This window comes from Neocloeon triangulifer, unplaced genomic scaffold (assembly GCF_031216515.1).
Source record: "Neocloeon triangulifer isolate White Clay Creek 2 clone unplaced genomic scaffold, ASM3121651v1 ptg000010l, whole genome shotgun sequence".
Classification (NCBI taxonomy): Eukaryota; Metazoa; Arthropoda; class Insecta; order Ephemeroptera; family Baetidae; genus Neocloeon; species Neocloeon triangulifer.
In genome coordinates, this window is record NW_026775552.1 from 1,210,831 (window position 1) to 1,227,478 (window position 16,648).

The 16,648-nt window shown below is 36.6% G+C and overlaps 3 protein-coding genes across 7 annotated transcripts; 2 read left to right on the top strand and 1 right to left on the bottom strand.

Annotated features, from left to right (window-relative positions):
• Positions 1-436: 436 nt before the first annotated feature.
• LOC132195633 (arrestin domain-containing protein 17-like) lies at positions 437-11,871 on the top strand. 2 transcript variants are annotated; one of them, XM_059617757.1, is made up of 8 exons: positions 437-568; positions 7,686-7,814; positions 8,651-8,842; positions 8,990-9,204; positions 9,900-10,088; positions 10,139-10,342; positions 10,756-10,945; positions 11,002-11,871. In XM_059617757.1, the coding sequence occupies exons 2-8, from the start codon at positions 7,700-7,702 to the stop codon at positions 11,130-11,132; spliced, it is 1,236 nt and encodes a 411-aa protein (XP_059473740.1). In that variant the 5' UTR covers positions 437-568; positions 7,686-7,699; the 3' UTR covers positions 11,133-11,871. The 2 variants fall into 2 exon arrangements, with proteins under 2 accessions (XP_059473740.1, XP_059473739.1); XM_059617756.1 differs by lacking the exon at positions 437-568 and adding an exon at positions 7,387-7,544.
• Positions 5,806-7,379, bottom strand: LOC132195634 (uncharacterized). Of its 2 annotated transcripts, XM_059617758.1 has the most exons (4): positions 7,052-7,379; positions 6,489-6,999; positions 6,206-6,426; positions 5,806-6,096 (listed from the first exon to the last, which is right to left on the bottom strand). In XM_059617758.1, the coding sequence occupies exons 2-4, from the start codon at positions 6,596-6,598 to the stop codon at positions 5,840-5,842; spliced, it is 588 nt and encodes a 195-aa protein (XP_059473741.1). In that variant the 5' UTR covers positions 6,599-6,999; positions 7,052-7,379; the 3' UTR covers positions 5,806-5,839. The 2 variants fall into 2 exon arrangements, with proteins under 2 accessions (XP_059473741.1, XP_059473742.1); XM_059617759.1 differs by having other exon boundaries at positions 6,489-7,379.
• Positions 11,872-12,453: 582 nt separating the features above from the next.
• Positions 12,454-16,581, top strand: LOC132195717 (arrestin domain-containing protein 17-like). Of its 3 annotated transcripts, none has more exons than XM_059617889.1 (9): positions 12,456-12,653; positions 13,524-13,725; positions 14,040-14,253; positions 14,461-14,649; positions 15,216-15,427; positions 15,482-15,664; positions 15,871-16,056; positions 16,111-16,294; positions 16,373-16,581. In XM_059617889.1, exons 3-9 carry the CDS (start codon positions 14,139-14,141, stop codon positions 16,492-16,494), a joined length of 1,191 nt encoding a protein of 396 aa, XP_059473872.1. In that variant the 5' UTR covers positions 12,456-12,653; positions 13,524-13,725; positions 14,040-14,138; the 3' UTR covers positions 16,495-16,581. The 3 variants fall into 3 exon arrangements, with proteins under 3 accessions (XP_059473870.1, XP_059473872.1, XP_059473871.1); XM_059617888.1 differs by having other exon boundaries at positions 13,548-13,725; XM_059617887.1 differs by lacking the exon at positions 13,524-13,725 and having other exon boundaries at positions 12,454-12,653.
• The last annotated feature ends 67 nt before the right edge of the window (positions 16,582-16,648 follow it).

Genomic DNA, 16,648 nt, shown 5'->3' on the forward strand with positions numbered 1-16,648 from the left:
TACATCATTGCTCATAAAAATTTTGTAATTTTCAATAAATATGATAAACATGACATGTATTTATAAAAAAAAAAAACTCTTTGAAGTGTTGAAAAGGTCTGATTTGTTTTCAAAAGTTATAAGAGTTAATTTTTACAATCAAAATGTTTATCAATAAATGAATATGATATTATTATTTTAATAAATATGAGAAGCATGAATTTTATTTTAGAACACTGCAAGGAGGATGTCTTATTATTCTTGTAATGATAATGAATTTTATTTTTTCGGCAAAAGTTTTTTGTTTAAAATTCTTTCAAATCAATCTTTTTTCTGATGAAGGTTCACCTGGAACTTCATTAATAATGAGGGGCGCTTGAGGATTTTTTCATAGACGTGGGGGGGGGGGGGAAGAGGGGCCAGAGGGGGCGTAGGCATTGTCAGTAGTTGTTGTTTACAAAGTTCCGAAGGTGATGCCACGCGTTCCAATTTGGTCTCAAAACGAGTGTTTTTTCTTCCAAAAACGGAACAATGAAGACTCATTTGTGATTTGTGAATCGTCACGTTTTGCAGCGGCGACGCGATCAAGGTAAGTGTCTGTTTTCATCCCGATTTAATTCGCTCAAATTGGCCTCGCCAGCCGGAAGGAAACTTGAATTGCAATACATAAGTTTTTCTCGATGACACTTTATTGCAATCAAAACTTTATTATTCATCCATGGATTTATTCATCGAGACTCGTAAAATCTGCAAAAAATGAAAAATCAGATTGGATTATTCCTTTATTTTTCAAACTTCAAGCAGAACAATTTGTGATTCGATCGAACGCGTGAAGGTTTTTTATCATCTAAGGGTGTTTACCCTGAAGCACTTGTCAAAAAATGGAGTTGTTTTTAAATCTAAACATCAGAATTATATTTGCACAGTCAAACAGAAGATTCATTAAACCTAGCCCAGTCTGATTAAAAATTTTATATCATCATAATAATTTCGTAAGCACGTTCAAAAAAGCTTTTTAGTTTTTATCAATCAATCACTCTTGCAACCCTTTTTATTTCAGAAAATAAAACTAGCAAATTCCTTATAAACATAAGTTGAGGAAAATTGAAATTACACTTCAGCAAAACATTAGTCTCACATTTTGGATGTCGTTTTTTTTTAAATAATTAAAAAAGATCTCTCGAAAATGTAACATATTGAGTTAGAAAACTTTCGTTCAATTATGAAATTAGGTGAGAAAGAAACTAATATTTCTGTGAATGATTTTCTTTTTCTGTTTACTTCTATTCTTCTGAAAATTACTAATCTGCGAGTTGGCTGATTTAATTTTAATTGACAATCATTCTCTCTCAGATAATGAAATGTATCTTGAATTCATTGAAAACTCTTAAATATTCCTGAGCTGCAAACAACCAACAACCGCACTTGCTAATCTTTCAACTGAATCAAGCAAATTAGCAGACTCACAGTAGAGAACAAAACCTGCAGTAAAAATACATTCCATATTTCAAATTATAATCGATTTATGAGAGGAAAAACTTGCATTGATCTGGAACGTTTTTCCTGTCGTTATGTATCCGGCTAAAGAAATTTCTTGTTCGTGGAATTTGCAAATCCTGTGCAGAAATTCCGACATCTGTTAAATTTAATCCTATTGATTCACAAAACAGGTAAAATTGTTTACAAATACCATCAGTTTCCTTCCTTTGTTGATTTGAAATTGGCCTGTAACGGAAATCGCCTCCACCAGATTCAGTTTTATCTAAATATTTTAGGAAATAACATTTTTTATTTTTTAGTGGAAATAATTTTATTCAAAAAGTTAATTTTTACCGTCGTTTGCAAATTATGAGAGGATGAAGTGACGACATGAATTATCATAAAACTCATCAACACGGAGTAGAAATAACGAACGAAATCTTCCTTTGCGGTGCTCAAAAGATAGGCAATGAAAATAAATCGAATAAAAGTGTAAACCATCAAAACACCGATTGACAAGGAAAACACGTTTCCCAAATTAATCGTCACTTTTGATATGAGAAACCAGATTTTTCTGAATTCCAGCACTTCTGAATCAACGCAACTCTTCGCTAATAAATCCTGGGAAGTAAATATATAAATGTTTTTTTATTGAAATTAAAATAAAAATCTGTACCTTGTAATTTCTCAAAGTGTAATTTGAAAGCATTCGCAATCCTTTGCAGCTTAAAAACCACCACAGAACGATCAGCGTCTGATTTTGTGCGGCGATCATGTTGGTTAAAAACTGCAAAATCCACTCGAAAACCGTCGGACTTTCGATTACTTTCCCGATTTTTAGGTAAATCGTTGCAAAAATGACATAATTCGCCGCTAAGAAGATCTTGGTCGCAAATCTGAGCTCCATTTTCAACTTACTGTCAAATGAAGTCTGTGGTTTTCTGTTAAATTTTACCTTGAAATGCCAAATTCATTTTTTAAGTACCTGCATAAAGTTCCAATCGTTCAGAAGACGCACCAGGTTTTTGCTCTGCAGAAGGACGCAGATCGCACTCACGAAAGGCATGACTCGCCTTGTGTTCAAAAATTGCGTGGTCAAATAGTGTGTCAGCGAAAGGTATTGCAATCCCTAAACACGTTCAAAAGGGTTTAATTTCAAATTAACACACAAGAGACCGAAAAATAAACTGACCTCTCGGTAGATTTTTGCTTGGAGCCAGCAAAGGAGACCAAATTGGACCATTAAGGCGGAAATGCTGTAAATCAATTCGCAAATCCCAATTTCAAATTGAACAATTCCTTTAAGTGTGGAGACTATTTCCGATTTGCACGGAAAAAGGCCAAAAACTTTGAAAATTCGCAACAAGGGAAGTATTCCCCGCGCGTAGGCGTTTAGTTTCACCATTTTTATGAGGCGAAATCCATGCTACATTATGCTTTTTACTCTTTATCGATCCAATTTTGGAAAAATTACTGCACTTTGGAAACAAACATTGGCTTCGTTAGGGTGAATTATTGATTTATCGAACACTTTTTTCTTCCAATCTTTATTTGTTTTTTCTAACAATGTCCTCCAATGGGGAAAAAATTATAGAAATTAGCAAGGTCAAAGTACAAGTTCGTAAAACCTGTAAGATTTTTTTAAGTGGGCCACATTTTCTAAGAATTTGAACATTTTAAAACCTAAATTTTAGAAAAAATGATTATTTTAATTATTTTGGAGTGAATGCACTTTGGTAAATGTCTATGCTCTGCCATTAGCCCTTTTCAGCTATACACGGTGCAATAGTTAAAAGAGCGTAAAAAGTTTGAAACGTTTTGTCAAAATATTGGTGAAACTTGTTGGTGCACATATATGTGGAGCTCTTAAGTGGACCACATGTGTCTATAATTTTGAAAAATTCCATAATTTCAAAACTGCCATTTTGCAAATTCGCAGCAAGGGCAAAATTCCACGTGTGTAAGCAACCTTGCCATGTTTGCAGAAACACGGTCAGATCGGCTAAGGTAATAAATATTGCTCAATCGATCAGCTCTAAAAAGACTATTAAATGGTCAGTTATATTTTTTGCAACGATTCAATTCATTCTAAATTTTAAGTGTTCAATTCTTTGGAAAGGCCACAATGAACCAAACTTGTGTAGAGTCAGAGAAAAAACAAAAACCAGCCAATTTATTGTATTAATGATCTTTTTTCTCAATATATATAACGAATTTCATTACATTATTATAATTAATTAATTAAATTGTTTAGAAACTGTATTTATTTGAAAATTTAATTCATAAAATATACATTTTTGCTTCAAAACGTTTTTGGATTGCCATTGCTAATTTCTCAGCTGAATCAAACAAACGAATAAAGTCAAAGTCGAAGTTAAAACCTGCAATGGTTAACTTTATAAAGATATTTTCAGTTCAATAAATTAAAAAATACTTATACATTTAGCTGAAAAGTTTTGCCTATTTTTGTGTATCCCGACAAATAAATTTCTGGTTCGTGGAATTTGGAGAGCTTTTGCAGAAATTCAGTCATCTGTTTAATTAAAGAAATGATTAATTATCATGAAGTTGATATTTAAAATTAATTACCATTTGTTTTTCTCTTTCCGTGATTGGCAGTTTGTCGGTAATTGAAAGCGCCTCGACAAAATTTCGTCTCATCTGAGGGAAAAATCAATTCATTTCTAGTGAGAAGAAATTAATTTTACCATTGATACCGTGTTCTGCAGATTATGTGCGTTTGTAGTGACAATAAAGAGAACGCAGGAACTAAAGCAAATCGAGTAAAAGTGGCGCAGCAAATTGTCGCCGTTGGTCGCAATCATGAAGGCGACGAAAGCGAATCGCACAAAAGTGAAGATCAGCAAACAGCCGATTGGCAAGGAAAACACGTTCCCCAAATTAATTGCCACTTTTGAAAGGAAGAGCCAAATTTTTAAGAATTCTCCGACCTCAGATCTCCTTCCAAGGAAATCCTGAAAAAATTTTTACAATTGAAAATAAATTTAAATTCATCGCAAACCTTGTAACTGCATAAAATAGAATTCGAAACAATTTGCAATCCTTTGCAGCTGAGGAACCACCAGAGCATTAACAATGCCTGGTTTTGAGCGGCGATCGTGTTGGTTAAAAACTGCACAATCCACTCGGTTCGTGTCGGGGATTTGATTAATCTTCCCATATTTAGATTCACTATTATAATTATCAAGAAAATCGCCACTAAAAAGGTTTGCGTGGGGAATTTGAACCTTCTTTTCAACTCTCCAGGCCAAAGTTGATCCAATGAAGCCTGCATTTTTTTTTTTATAATTTTCACTATTTTAATGCAGTTAACATTTTTACCTCAATGAAGTTCCAATCGTTCAAAAGACGCACCAAATTTCTGCTCTGGAGGAAAACGCAAATCGCACTCGCAAAAGGCCAAACGCGCCGCGTGTTCACAAATTGCGTGGCGGCAAAGTTTGTCAAGGATTTTAAATGCAATCCCTAAGTTTAAAGTGTTTTTAATTTTATTTGCAAACTAAAAATCCAACTTGCCTCTTGTCCTTGGTAGATTTTTGATTCGATCCAGAAGAGGAGACAAAATTGCACCGACAAGGCAGAAATGCTGTAAAATACTTGACAAATTCCGATTTCAAATCGAATCGATTCCTTTTTGATTGAGGAGAATCTGAATGGAAAAAGGCCGAATATATTCAAAATTTGCAACAAGGGAAATATTTCGCGTGCGTAAGAGTTTACTTTGCCCATGTTTGTGTGAATTCATGCTTTATTATTTTATCCTGATCGATCAAAGAAGCTTTTATTGAAATTAAAAAAGTGCGGGAATGAGAAATAATAATAGGAGCAGTATAATTTGGAGACCGATAAAATAATGATTGTCTTCCTCATTTTTTTTTTTAGGTAAATCCACAAGTTGTAATCGTCACGGACACAACATGAAATATTCAATTTTTATAAAGATATTTAAAGTGGTGATGAACAAAACTTGCCTTTTACTCTCAGGAAAATGTAATTAAGAAAATCTAAATTTGCTGAAAATTTTACATTGGTTGAATATTAAATTTTATAATTGAAACAAGACAATGCTGAGATCAATTGTGGCAAAGAGGATGGTATTACAAATTTAGTTTATTGCAAACCAAAAATAATATTAGGAAGTTGCAAGTAAGGGGTTTGCATATTATTATACTGACTGATTATTTAATTGTTTATTTAAATTATTAATGGGTAATTGTTCAATAATTCTATTGTTTAAATTATTATTATTAATTTGTAATTGTTTAATAATTTATATTGTTAATTGTTTAAAACAATGCAGGTTGGCTTACACTGCATGGGCTTTATTTTATTTACAACAATTCTGGCAGAATGGTAAATTTCACTGACTCGAAATTGTTAGTTGAATGTCTCTTAAAAAATCAACAAATGGGAGCGGCGTTCCCTGGGTAGGCCGGCAGGCTGCCCTGGAAACGTCCTTGCTGGACACCCGGCGGCTCCCTGCAGGTCGGCGGCGGCTCTCGGCGCGGCCGGGGCCCACGGCGTGCGGGTCTCTGGCGGCGGACGTTCGGACGCCTTCGTCCGAGCGCTCGCTGGCGGCGTGCCACGTCGGCGCCCGATTCCTCGGACAGGAAGGAGCTGGGGACAAAAACAATGGGTCACTCGGCTGTGCTTCCGTCCCGCGTAGTGGTTTGACCTTTCGGCCAAAAGAAGGCCTCAGGGAGAGACTAATTGGAATCTCTCTTACCCGGCAAAGCTGCTCCGTACGGCTTCGGACGGCTCAGCCGCATCCGGGACAGTACGAGGGACACTGGTGTGTCTCTCGAGGGGCTCGGGACGCGGTCGGCCTTCCGGCTGTCCTCGGACGAGACAGCGTCGGGACAAGACAGCGGTCGGGCCTCGGGACGGCTCGGACGGGTGCGATGGAATCGGACGGGCGTCCGAAACTGCACTGGGTGTCCAGGTGTCCTGCGAACAGAGAGCAAAGGGTTAATGCTCTCCGTCAGCTGGCTCGAGTGTCGGAGCTTTACCTCGGATTTCTCTGAGGTCTGTCAGCCTTCCGCATCGAGCCAGCGGACGGAGCGCCTTTTATAGCGCGGGTAGCAGCCCTGGGAGGGTCGTGCAAAACCCACCCACCCATTTGATTTACATTGAGAACTTTCTAGATGCATCTAGAAAGTTCTGTGAATCTGCAGTTGAATTCTAAAATGCCTTTATAAATTCCCTTGTATCGAAATAGAAACCCATGAATTTTACAAGCTAATTCCAATTGAATTTATACTAATTATTTGTAATTTTAAAGCTACTTTAAATTTAAAATAAACGCAAGATTAATTTGAAAGAATTCAATTCAAAACAATTGCCAGAAATTAAAAAAAGAATAATTAAAAAGAAAGCCTTTAAAAAAATGAATCTAATTGTAAGCCGAAAATTAATTGAATGATAATAAATAAAAAAAACAATGAAGTTCTCCGATGACACAGCCACAGTCAAAACAAACAAATTAAGAGAGGAATAAAATAATTATTCCACACCAAGGACCTGCGAAGTAGAATTGCTTTTATAATTATATAATCATAAAAATCACACGCACCAAAAGCTCAAATTTTTGTTTTTGAATGACATAAAATAATAATTCCTTTTGATATCCTTGACAAGCTAAAAGTATACTTTTGCTTTGCGAAAAGGAATTATTCGAAATTATAATTAACAGAACAGAAAACGGGATTTTTTTTAAATTTAAATAAGTTCTGAAAACAGTATGAAATGAACTCGATCGATTCATTTGTCCATGTAACTTGCCCTCAACAGTAAGATTTATCTAAAAATTATTATTTGCGTCGGCGCCGAATCGCTTCACAAAGGCGCCGACAGAGGCGCCCGTTTTTGCGCAGCGACCAAAATTCGGAGCGATTCGGAGAACGGAGAGGGAGGGCGTGTCTCGGGTCTGCAACCGAGTGAGCACCAAACAGTGTTTTCGCATCTTTATTGTTTGCATACAAACAAGTTGAGGGGCGTTTCAAGGAGGCAAATTTTTGCGTCTACAAGTCGGCAGCTTTTTTGGTGAAATATATTCATAATTGCAGGTAAAATTTTAGTCGGCAGCACTTGGAAAGTTCATTATTTGCATTAATTTGTCTTTAAATTTCAAAATAGTTAGTGTGAAATAATTTCATGGGCCAAATAAAAGGCCCACTAAAAGTGCATTTTGCATGTTTTCGTTGCAGAAAATTAAGCAGACATGGGTCTGGACAAGTTTCAAATTATCTTTGACACGCAACCGGCGGTTTTCTATTCAGGCCAAACCATGAGTGGCCGAATCGTGGTCTTCAACAGCAACGAGGACAAATTCAGAGGTAACTTTATTATTAAATAAAGGTCACTCATTTTGATTGGCAAAATTCAGCCGCTTTTGATGAAATTCGGTTGAATTCCTGCCCTACTGAAGTTTCTGGGGGCGCAAAATTTATTTGAGTTATAATTATAGCTGATAGGAGGATTGAGGCCTAAAATTATTGTGGATTTTTAGAATTTTAAACTGGTTCTCCACAATGACATAAAAAAATCAAGGTTGCCTCTTCTGATCTTTTGTTTTTTGCAAAAATACCAAATGAATATGTTCATTGTTTGTTTCAATGTGATTAAAAATTCGTACTAATTCATAGCAAAAAAGGTATGAAATTTGGTCACAATTAATTCCTTTCTTTTTACTTTGAACTTATAGTAAAAAAAAAGGCGAAACCACTATTTTTATCCTGTGAAAAAATTCGACTTTTATTCAAATTTACATAAAAACAACATTTTTTTCTGTTAAATTTAGGAAAAAAAATTTAAATGACAAATCAATTGTCTATAGAACCGGTTCAAAACAGCACACAGAATTCAAAAAATTTGTTTTTTTTCCTACTAAATTTCAGAATTATTTTCTACTTTTAAAATTTGCATGATTTAAATTGATAGAAATTTTAAGAAACCAGATCCTGTCGCACCAATCAAGTTGGCAAAATCAATAGATGTGTCAGAGTCATCAAAATTTAAATTGATTTTATGAAAATCGGTTCAGTCAGTAAATAATCTTCTTACTTACGTGCAAAAGCGAAACTGCCAAATTTCATCAAAATCAACCATTGAAATTGATCAATAACTTTTGAATTGTAACAACCAAGATAATGATAAAATAAAATTAATTAAGGAATCAACGTGAAAATCTATGGCGAGTCTTCAGTGAAGTGGAGGTCGTCGCTGAGGCGCAGCTCGGACAAACGGGACGGTTTTTTGAACAACCTGGACATGCTGCTTTCGAACAAACACAACCGGTCGCGATACACCTTGCACGAGACCAACGAGGTTTACTTGGATCACGAGTTCCCCATATTCGGCGGCGGTGAGGAAATTTTTGAATATTTTTATATAGGTTTATTTATTTTTTCCATTCATGGAAAGAATTAAAATATTCATCTTTTTTTAAAAAAAATCTTATCAAAAAAATGACATAAAGTACTGGAGTTGGTAAAAATGGTAAATTGCATAGAGGGGGAGAAGCTGAGTTTGGAGCCGGGCGAGCACTCGTACCCCTTCACGTACACCCTGCCCAAGAAACTGCCGTCGTCGTTCGAGGGCGAGTTGGGCTTCGTCAGGTACACGTTCAAGGCCACCGTGGACAGGCCGTGGAAGACCGACTGCGCCGCCAAGGTCGCCTTCACCGTCATCAGCCCCATCGACCTCAACAAGGACCCCAACATGGCCGTGAGAATTAAACACATTTATTTTAAACTAAAAATTTATATTTAAAAAAATTGAAATTTAAAATTATATTGCTTATATTGATTTGAGCTTTGAAAATCTGGCAAAAATTTAGAAACATAATAAATTTCTCTTAATTTAGATAAAAAAAAAACAAAAACAACTAACCTTTAGAAATTGTAATTAAGGTATATTGTAATAAAAAAGACGGAAAAATATTTTATTTCGTTTGGTAGGAATTTTATCATTTTCATTTTTGTTTGATAAGTATTGAAAAATTCTAAAATCGAAAAAAATCAGAATGATTGTTGAAAAAGAAAGATTGTTCAATCACATCCAAAAGTTGCTTTAGACTTATAGTAAGAAAAATCATATGAAAATTTTGCGACATATTTTTTTTTTATTTTGCTTTAAAAGCAGTTTAAAAGTATTCTGGATTTGACAAAACAACGAAAAATTGCATATTTTCCGCTTAAAAAATTCACTTGCAACCTCTGTTGATGGTTTTTTCCTTTTAAGATGTAATATTAAGCGTCATGAAATTGATTTGAAAATTACAGATATTTAAATAATATTGATTAAAAATTCCCAAAAAGGATCCTGAAAAATAAAACGCAATTTTTAATAGAACGTTTTGTAAAAATATAGAAAGATAGAATTTGAATTTGACTTTTTTTTTTAATATAAATAATTTCCAGAGCCCGACGAGTGTGGAGTCGATTCAAAAGTTCGGCTGCTGCTACTGTTGCTGCGCGTCCGGCGCGGTGAAGGTGTTTGTGTCGGTGCTGACCGGCGGCGTCGTGTCCGGAGACACCCTGCTCGCCACCGTCGACATCGAAAACACCTCCAGGGTCGCCCTGAGCCGCGTCACCCTCAAATTCATAAAGGTCTCAAATCTGAAAATTATTAAAAAATATTTAAAATAAATTTAATTCAGGTGGCGACTTACAAAGTGAAGCGCAGCAGGGGCAAAAAGTGGAACTGCAGCCGCAAGTGCGAAGTGACCATTGTGGAGAAAAACCTGGGCCGCCTCGAGTCGGGCCAGGCCCACGTTTACCAACGCGAGGCCCTCAAAATTCCGCCCCTGCCCCCCTCCAACTTGGCCCACTGCAACACCATCGACTTGGACTACTTTGTCGTGGTACTACATTTATTTAATTTAAATTTAAATAAAAAAAAAATGTCATTTGTGTCCAAAGCTCAATTTAAATTTAATAAAAAAAATCAATTTTTAACAATAAAAGTAGTTTTAAACCATTTCAAATAATATTAAATTAATTAATTTCTAAAAATTAAATCACATTTAATTTTATTCAATCTCAAATCAAATGTTAAAACTTTAAGAGTCTGAATTTTTCCATAATGTACCGTCAGTTATTTTAAGATATTCATACTTACAATAAGTTCTTTTTCAAGCTATTTTTACTATTCACCATAATGAAAGATAATTTTGATTAATCTAAAGAACTTTTGAAAACTATAAAATTTATCTTCATGCAATTATTACTATTTTTTTCCTTCCAATTTCACTTATACTTTTTTGTGTAATTTTAGGCGCACATTTCCCCATTTGGCGCTCATCGCAATTTTGAAGTGCGGGTGCCGATGGTGGTGGGGACGATTCCGCTGCAGCAGAACTCGGCCCAGTACGCCCCGGCCCCTCAAAATCCACCCCTGGGATGGAACGTTGACCCGTCGGCACCTCCGCCCGAACACAGCATGCCCAGCATCTACCCAGATCTGCGTAAAAATTTTAAATAAGTTTAAAGTTTGAAATTAAACCGAAATTTCAATTTGCAGCTCATCCGAGTTTTGAGCAATCGGCGTTCGGAACGACAAACTTCTTCGACAACTCGGAAAAGAAAAATGTGTTTGGAGACAAAAACTTCGCTCCGATGTATCCTGTGTTCAACACAAATAATATGATTTAATTAATAATTTTTATTCATTTGAAAGGAAGTACTTTGGCCCTTTTTGGGTTGATATTCTGAAATAGAAACGTCACACGCAGAAATAAATTTTATAAATAAATTTTAGAGCTCTCTATTTAATTTAAAAAAAATTATTTAATATGCTGAATATTTGGGCAGCACCAATTTATACTTATTTTACAACTAATTTTTTAGCTGACGAACACATGTTAAGCAGCTGCAATTTTAGTGACAGACGATTGTCAAAGAAACATGATTTTTTTTAAATATATGTCAAAATCCTGCCGCAGAATAACAAATTTGATATTATACACAAGAACCTCTATTAGGAATCAAGTCAAACTAAAGAAAGATATTTAATAATATACCTTAAATTTTCTGCCTTTTATATATTTTATTGATATTGTAATTATACATTTGAAGTGTGACTTCTGCATTTAATGTATTAAAATAAAGTAATCTCAACAATGTTTTTGTAAACGGTCTTGAAAAGATTGTTTAAGTGCACGAAAATAGGAAAGAAAATTATGCAAATTGGTGTCTTAGTGCATTTCGCGCGCCTTTTAAAAGTGTGCCTGCTTTTGCTGTATTGTCCGGTGCAAAAACCAAAGTTGATGTATTTAACAAACACACGCAAGCTGTAATTAAAATAAGAAAAAATTCCCTATTGGGTGCTGGAGAACTTTGTTGTCAAATAATAAAAGGAGAGAAATAAAAGTTACAATCTGCTAGAAATGCGTCTCTTTAATGGAAAAATTTTTATTTATTAATTACATGAAATTGCATAAAAAAATACAGATTTAAATTACTTTACTTATTTATTTCAAAGTGAATAAACTTTTTTATGAAATGGAAGAGAGAAAAAATTACTCCAATTTGTTTTATAATTGAATTTTCTTCGGCTTTATAATTGATTTACCATTGAACCTGCAGTTCAATTTTCAAGCTCATTATATAGCAGGGCTTAAGTGAAACTTAAATAAATTGTCATGTAATTTCACGTTACAAAAGAAACACCCCTAATTTTGTTATCTATGCCTTATATATTTTTGCAGCTCAAATGCAAAAGGAATTTAAATAATATCAAGTTAATGAAATTCAGCTATTTTATCAAATAATAATATGCAAATGTCAAAACAAAGTTCCCATAATTGGCAGCGCGGTCTTATTGCTTTAACTATTCACTATCGTGTCGTCTAGTTGACCTTTCAGCCACTAGGAGCGTTTCGGTTCTGCTCAAGCTTTGCATTAAAAAGAGAGAATGAGAAAAGGGGCGGGGCCTCCCTATACCTGCCATGCTGAGCCAACTGCTGAGCTGAGCCGCTCCAATGTTATTGAATGAAAAGTTTTTTAAACCATTATCGTGCATATATGAAGCTTGTTAGACCAGCTGTTAAAGCTGTTCGACGCCCCATTGCAGCCCGGCTCGTTGTGCGACGTAATTTGCTTCTAATTTTGCAATTTCCGCGGCTAATCGCACCTGCGAGGAGGGCTTTCTCAAAATCTTGGCCCTTCCAAAAGGTATGCTTGTTTTCAGGCCTTTCAGGGGTCGCTTCTCGCTTCCTTCACCAGACCCGCAGATCCACCCCAACCGACCAAAACCCAAACCTGCGCCGTAATTTGCATCCCTAGCTCGCTCTCTTGGCTTAAATTTCCGTCCTTTTTGCCAACAATTGCACGTTTCCTTTATCAATTGCTTTTGAAATTCAAAGCCGCCGATAGAGAAACTGCAGTTGACCTTGAAACGTGTACAAAAATGCATCCCCTGTTGCTTATTGAGATAACACAATAACCTGCCTTTAAAGTGACAGAGACAGCATAATTATCGCAACAATGAAAACAAAAGTTGATGCGCGGTCATTGTTCGCAACTCTGTGATTGCTGCGCGTGAAAACTAAAAGTTAGTGTTCGTTCAAAATATAATTCAACAATTAAAATTCGCTCCGATTGTTGTTAATTGGTGTTAATTAAAAAGTTCAAGGTCATGAATTGAAATCTTGGTCAACAAACCCAGAATTTCAAGAGTTAAACCAAAATTTTGATCATAAAAGCAAGCTTTTTGAAAACAAATTTTAGGGACGGGGCCAAATTTTAACTTTAAAGTGTTTGTTTCCTTTTTCGGTTCCATAATGGACTTAATTGGCAATTTAAATTAATTATACTGTTATTGTTTTTTTTTTGTTTAATTAATTTCCTCAGTACATTTGTAACTATTTATTTAATTTTAATGTATTTAATTACGTTCTGCCTTGAAATAATTTTTCTTTAAAATTTTAATCTCTTTTTGTTAATAATTAATTAGCGGCTTCTTGTAATTTTTTTTTCATAATCTATTGTTGCTTTGTCCTTTTTTACCTGCGCTTCACCGTAATTAATTAATTAATTTGGTAGAAATTAATTAGAGTTGTCGGCTAGATTGAGAGCAATGTCGAAGGTTTGCGCTTTGCCCGTGCAGACTCAAGAGGCGACGGTGCCATCACCGGACACCAAAGTACAAGTGGTGCCCAAAAAGGTCGTCATGACGGTGGCGATCGAGGGCGCCAAACCCTTCAAACCGCCGCTACCCCAAAACTAGCAAAACCATTTACAAAAGGCAAGATTAACTCTCCGTATTTATTATTTACATAAACACTGTGTTTAAAGCCAGATTTTTTTTAATGAAAAGTATATTTGGTTTGAAATTTTGTCCCTTTTGAATTATATTAATTTTTTTTGATCGAAAAAAATTTTTTGAGAGAAAATTATTATTTTTTTCGTGGAAACGCCAATTATTCGCAAGTGCAAAATTTTCGGTACAGCCGCACAAATAATCGCACAAATTATTTTTGCTCCTCCCCTCCCCCCTGCCGCCGGCGCACCAAAAAATCACTCTCTCACGTCCTCACTAACTCGTTCGTTCGGTTTCAGTCGGAGAAATATTTGGACTTGGGCCAGTTAGTGTGGCTCAAACTCGCCGCCGGGCCCTCGCTCTATTTTCGCAAATTTTCCTCGCCGCGCTCGCTCAACATGGGCCTGGAAAAGTTTCAGATTTTCTTCGACAACCCGCAGGCCGTTTTTTACGCCGGCCAAAACGTCTCGGGCAGAATCGTCGTCGTCAACAGCACGCCCAAAAAAATTAGAGGTAAAAAAACTCAATATTCCTCATTTTTTTCAGATAAGAAAATTATTTTTTTTTCTCTAAATAATAGGAAATTTCGCACGGCCAGATAGCACCAGCAAATTCCATATTACGATTAAAATATTCCCCAACTATTTAAAAATAGGTTACATGACCTTTGAGTTAATTTTTTTACACTAGTTTTTAACTATTGATGCTTTTGTTGTAAAGGAATCAATGTGAAGATCAAGGGTGAGGCCGAGGTTAGCTGGACGGAGACGAGGCAGCACTCGAGCGACTCCAACAACACCACCATGGACAACGTCACCACCACCCCGAACAACACCACCACGGACACCCAGGAGACCTTTTCTGCCGAAGAGGTTTATTTCGAGAACAAATTCGTCGCCTTCGGAGGAGGTAAAAAGTTGATTCAAGCTAAATATATACAGTTGACCAACCTGAAATAAGAAAAAAAAATTGTAATTTTGGGAGAGGGGGCTCCTCTTATACTGGGAGTGAAACTTTTGCCAAAAAATAGGATTACAAAAACTTTAAATTGACTTTTTCTCGAATTTTTTCGCGGTGACCTTGACCTTTTGGACACCAACTGATTTCTCGTGACCTGACCTTTCCAATGATGTGTCACACTTGATGTTTTCAAGTCAATATGAATTTGGTGGTGGGGGAACCTCTTCGACCAATCAGATCGCTCAATTCCTAAAATCGTCATTATTTCAATTAATTTCCACGTGACCGTGACATTTTTGGTCACCAATAGGTTCATCGCGACCTCTACTTTCAAACGGTGCATTGCAATTCCATGAATACCAACAGAATTCAATAAAAATTAACGTTGACGACAATGAAATATTCAATTTCAAAATGAGGTTTTTGTCCATATTTTGAATAGTGACCTGCATTTGTTCAGCTGTTTTTACCCCTTGAATTTCTACTTTAAAATTAAAACTCATTTGTTCCATCAGGTGGTGACCAGACCCTGAACCCTGGCGAGCACATGTACCCCTTCAACTACGTCCTTCCAATCAACCTGCCCTCGTCCTTTGAGGGCGAGTTTGGACACGTCCGGTACACCGTCCGAGCTGTTCTGGACAGGCCGTGGAAGTTCGACCAGGAGGCCAAGGCCGCCTTCACCGTCATCAGCCCCCTCGACCTCAACGCCGACCCCAAATTGGCCGTAAAACACATAATTCAGGGTTAAGTAAACAATTTTAATAAAAATATATTACAGGCTCCTGTTACGAAGCAGAAGAGCAAAAAGTTCTGCTGCTGGTGCTGCGCCTCCAACCCTGTCAACATCGTCCTCACCCTTCCGACGGGGGGCGCCGTCCCTGGAGAGACTCTTCTCCCCACCCTTGACATTGAAAACAACTCCAGGGTCTACCTGAGTCTGATCACCCTCAAATTAGTCAAGGTTGCACCTTTTTATCGATTCATTAAATAAAAAATATTGCAAAAAAAAAACAAAGATGGCCGCCGTTTTAGAAACTTTAAAAGTTGAATATTTTCAGAAATTAACTTTGAAAACGGACTTTAAATTTTCTGATAGAAACTTCATTTTTTAAATTTTCATTTCTTTGAAGTTGCCAACCCCTTTAATTGTCTGATTTTAACCCTCAGTCGGTGACCTACAAAGCCAGGGGCGGAAACACGAAGAAGGTCGAGGTGAGCATCGCCGAGAAGAACCTGGGCTACGTCGACTCGGGCCAGTCGCACACCTTCGAGAGGGAGGCCCTGCAGATCCCCCCACTGCCCCCGTCCAACCTCAACAACTGCAGCGTCATAGACCTCGAGTACTACTTGGAGGTCAATTTACCATTCAATTTTAATACAAATAAATGGAAAAATTTAAAATTTCAGGCGCACTTTTCGCCCTCGAGCTTCTACTGCAGCTTCCAGGTGCGGCTGCCGGTGGTGGTGGGGACGATTCCCCTCTCCTTGAACTTTGCCCAGTATGCCCCGGCCGTCCAAAACCCACCCCTGGGCTGGAACTTCAGCCCCTCGGCGCCTCACAGGGACGGATCGCCCAACTACCCTGATTTGCGTGAGTGGATTATTTTGATTTAAAATAAAAATGGTTTTTAAAATTTGGATTGAATTAATTTTGACTCAAATTTTGCAGCCCCACCGACTTACGAGGCGTCCGTGTTTGGTGCTCGGAGCACGGTCGAGCGGACGGACAACCAGTTTGTGTTCGGCGAAAAGAACTTTGCCCCCATGTACCCTGTCTATCACCATTCCTAGAGGCTCTCTGTGCCTGGAGAAATTGCTGATTTTTTCATCAAATGGAAACTTTGCAACGACACTCCTGAAGAAAGTTTGCCAATTTATTTAGCAATGAAAAAAATACTAACCTAAGTAATGGTTAAGTTTTCTTGAGTTTAAGTTGGATATAAAT

What these genes read in the sequence shown, in the direction of transcription:
- LOC132195634 (XM_059617758.1), bottom strand. Translation starts at nt 6,598, where the DNA reads ATGGGTGGGTGGGTTTTGCACGACCCTCCCAGGGCTGCTACCCGCGCT. An exon ending in AGACCTCAGAGAAATCCGAG is followed by an intron (nt 6,427 to 6,488) that starts GTAAAGCTCCGA and finishes CTCTGTTCGCAG; the next exon opens with GACACCTGGACACCCAGTGC. An exon ending in GTACGGAGCAGCTTTGCCGG is followed by an intron (nt 6,097 to 6,205) that starts GTAAGAGAGATT and finishes TTTTGTCCCCAG; the next exon opens with CTCCTTCCTGTCCGAGGAAT.
- LOC132195633 (XM_059617757.1), top strand. Translation starts at nt 7,700, where the DNA reads ATGGGTCTGGACAAGTTTCAAATTATCTTTGACACGCAACCGGCGGTT. An exon ending in GTTCCCCATATTCGGCGGCG is followed by an intron (nt 8,843 to 8,989) that starts GTGAGGAAATTT and finishes TAAATTGCATAG; the next exon opens with AGGGGGAGAAGCTGAGTTTG. An exon ending in ACAAGGACCCCAACATGGCC is followed by an intron (nt 9,205 to 9,899) that starts GTGAGAATTAAA and finishes AATAATTTCCAG; the next exon opens with AGCCCGACGAGTGTGGAGTC.
- LOC132195717 (XM_059617887.1), top strand. Translation starts at nt 12,471, where the DNA reads ATGAAAAGTTTTTTAAACCATTATCGTGCATATATGAAGCTTGTTAGA. An exon ending in AATCTTGGCCCTTCCAAAAG is followed by an intron (nt 12,654 to 14,039) that starts GTATGCTTGTTT and finishes GTTCGGTTTCAG; the next exon opens with TCGGAGAAATATTTGGACTT. An exon ending in CACGCCCAAAAAAATTAGAG is followed by an intron (nt 14,254 to 14,460) that starts GTAAAAAAACTC and finishes TTTGTTGTAAAG; the next exon opens with GAATCAATGTGAAGATCAAG.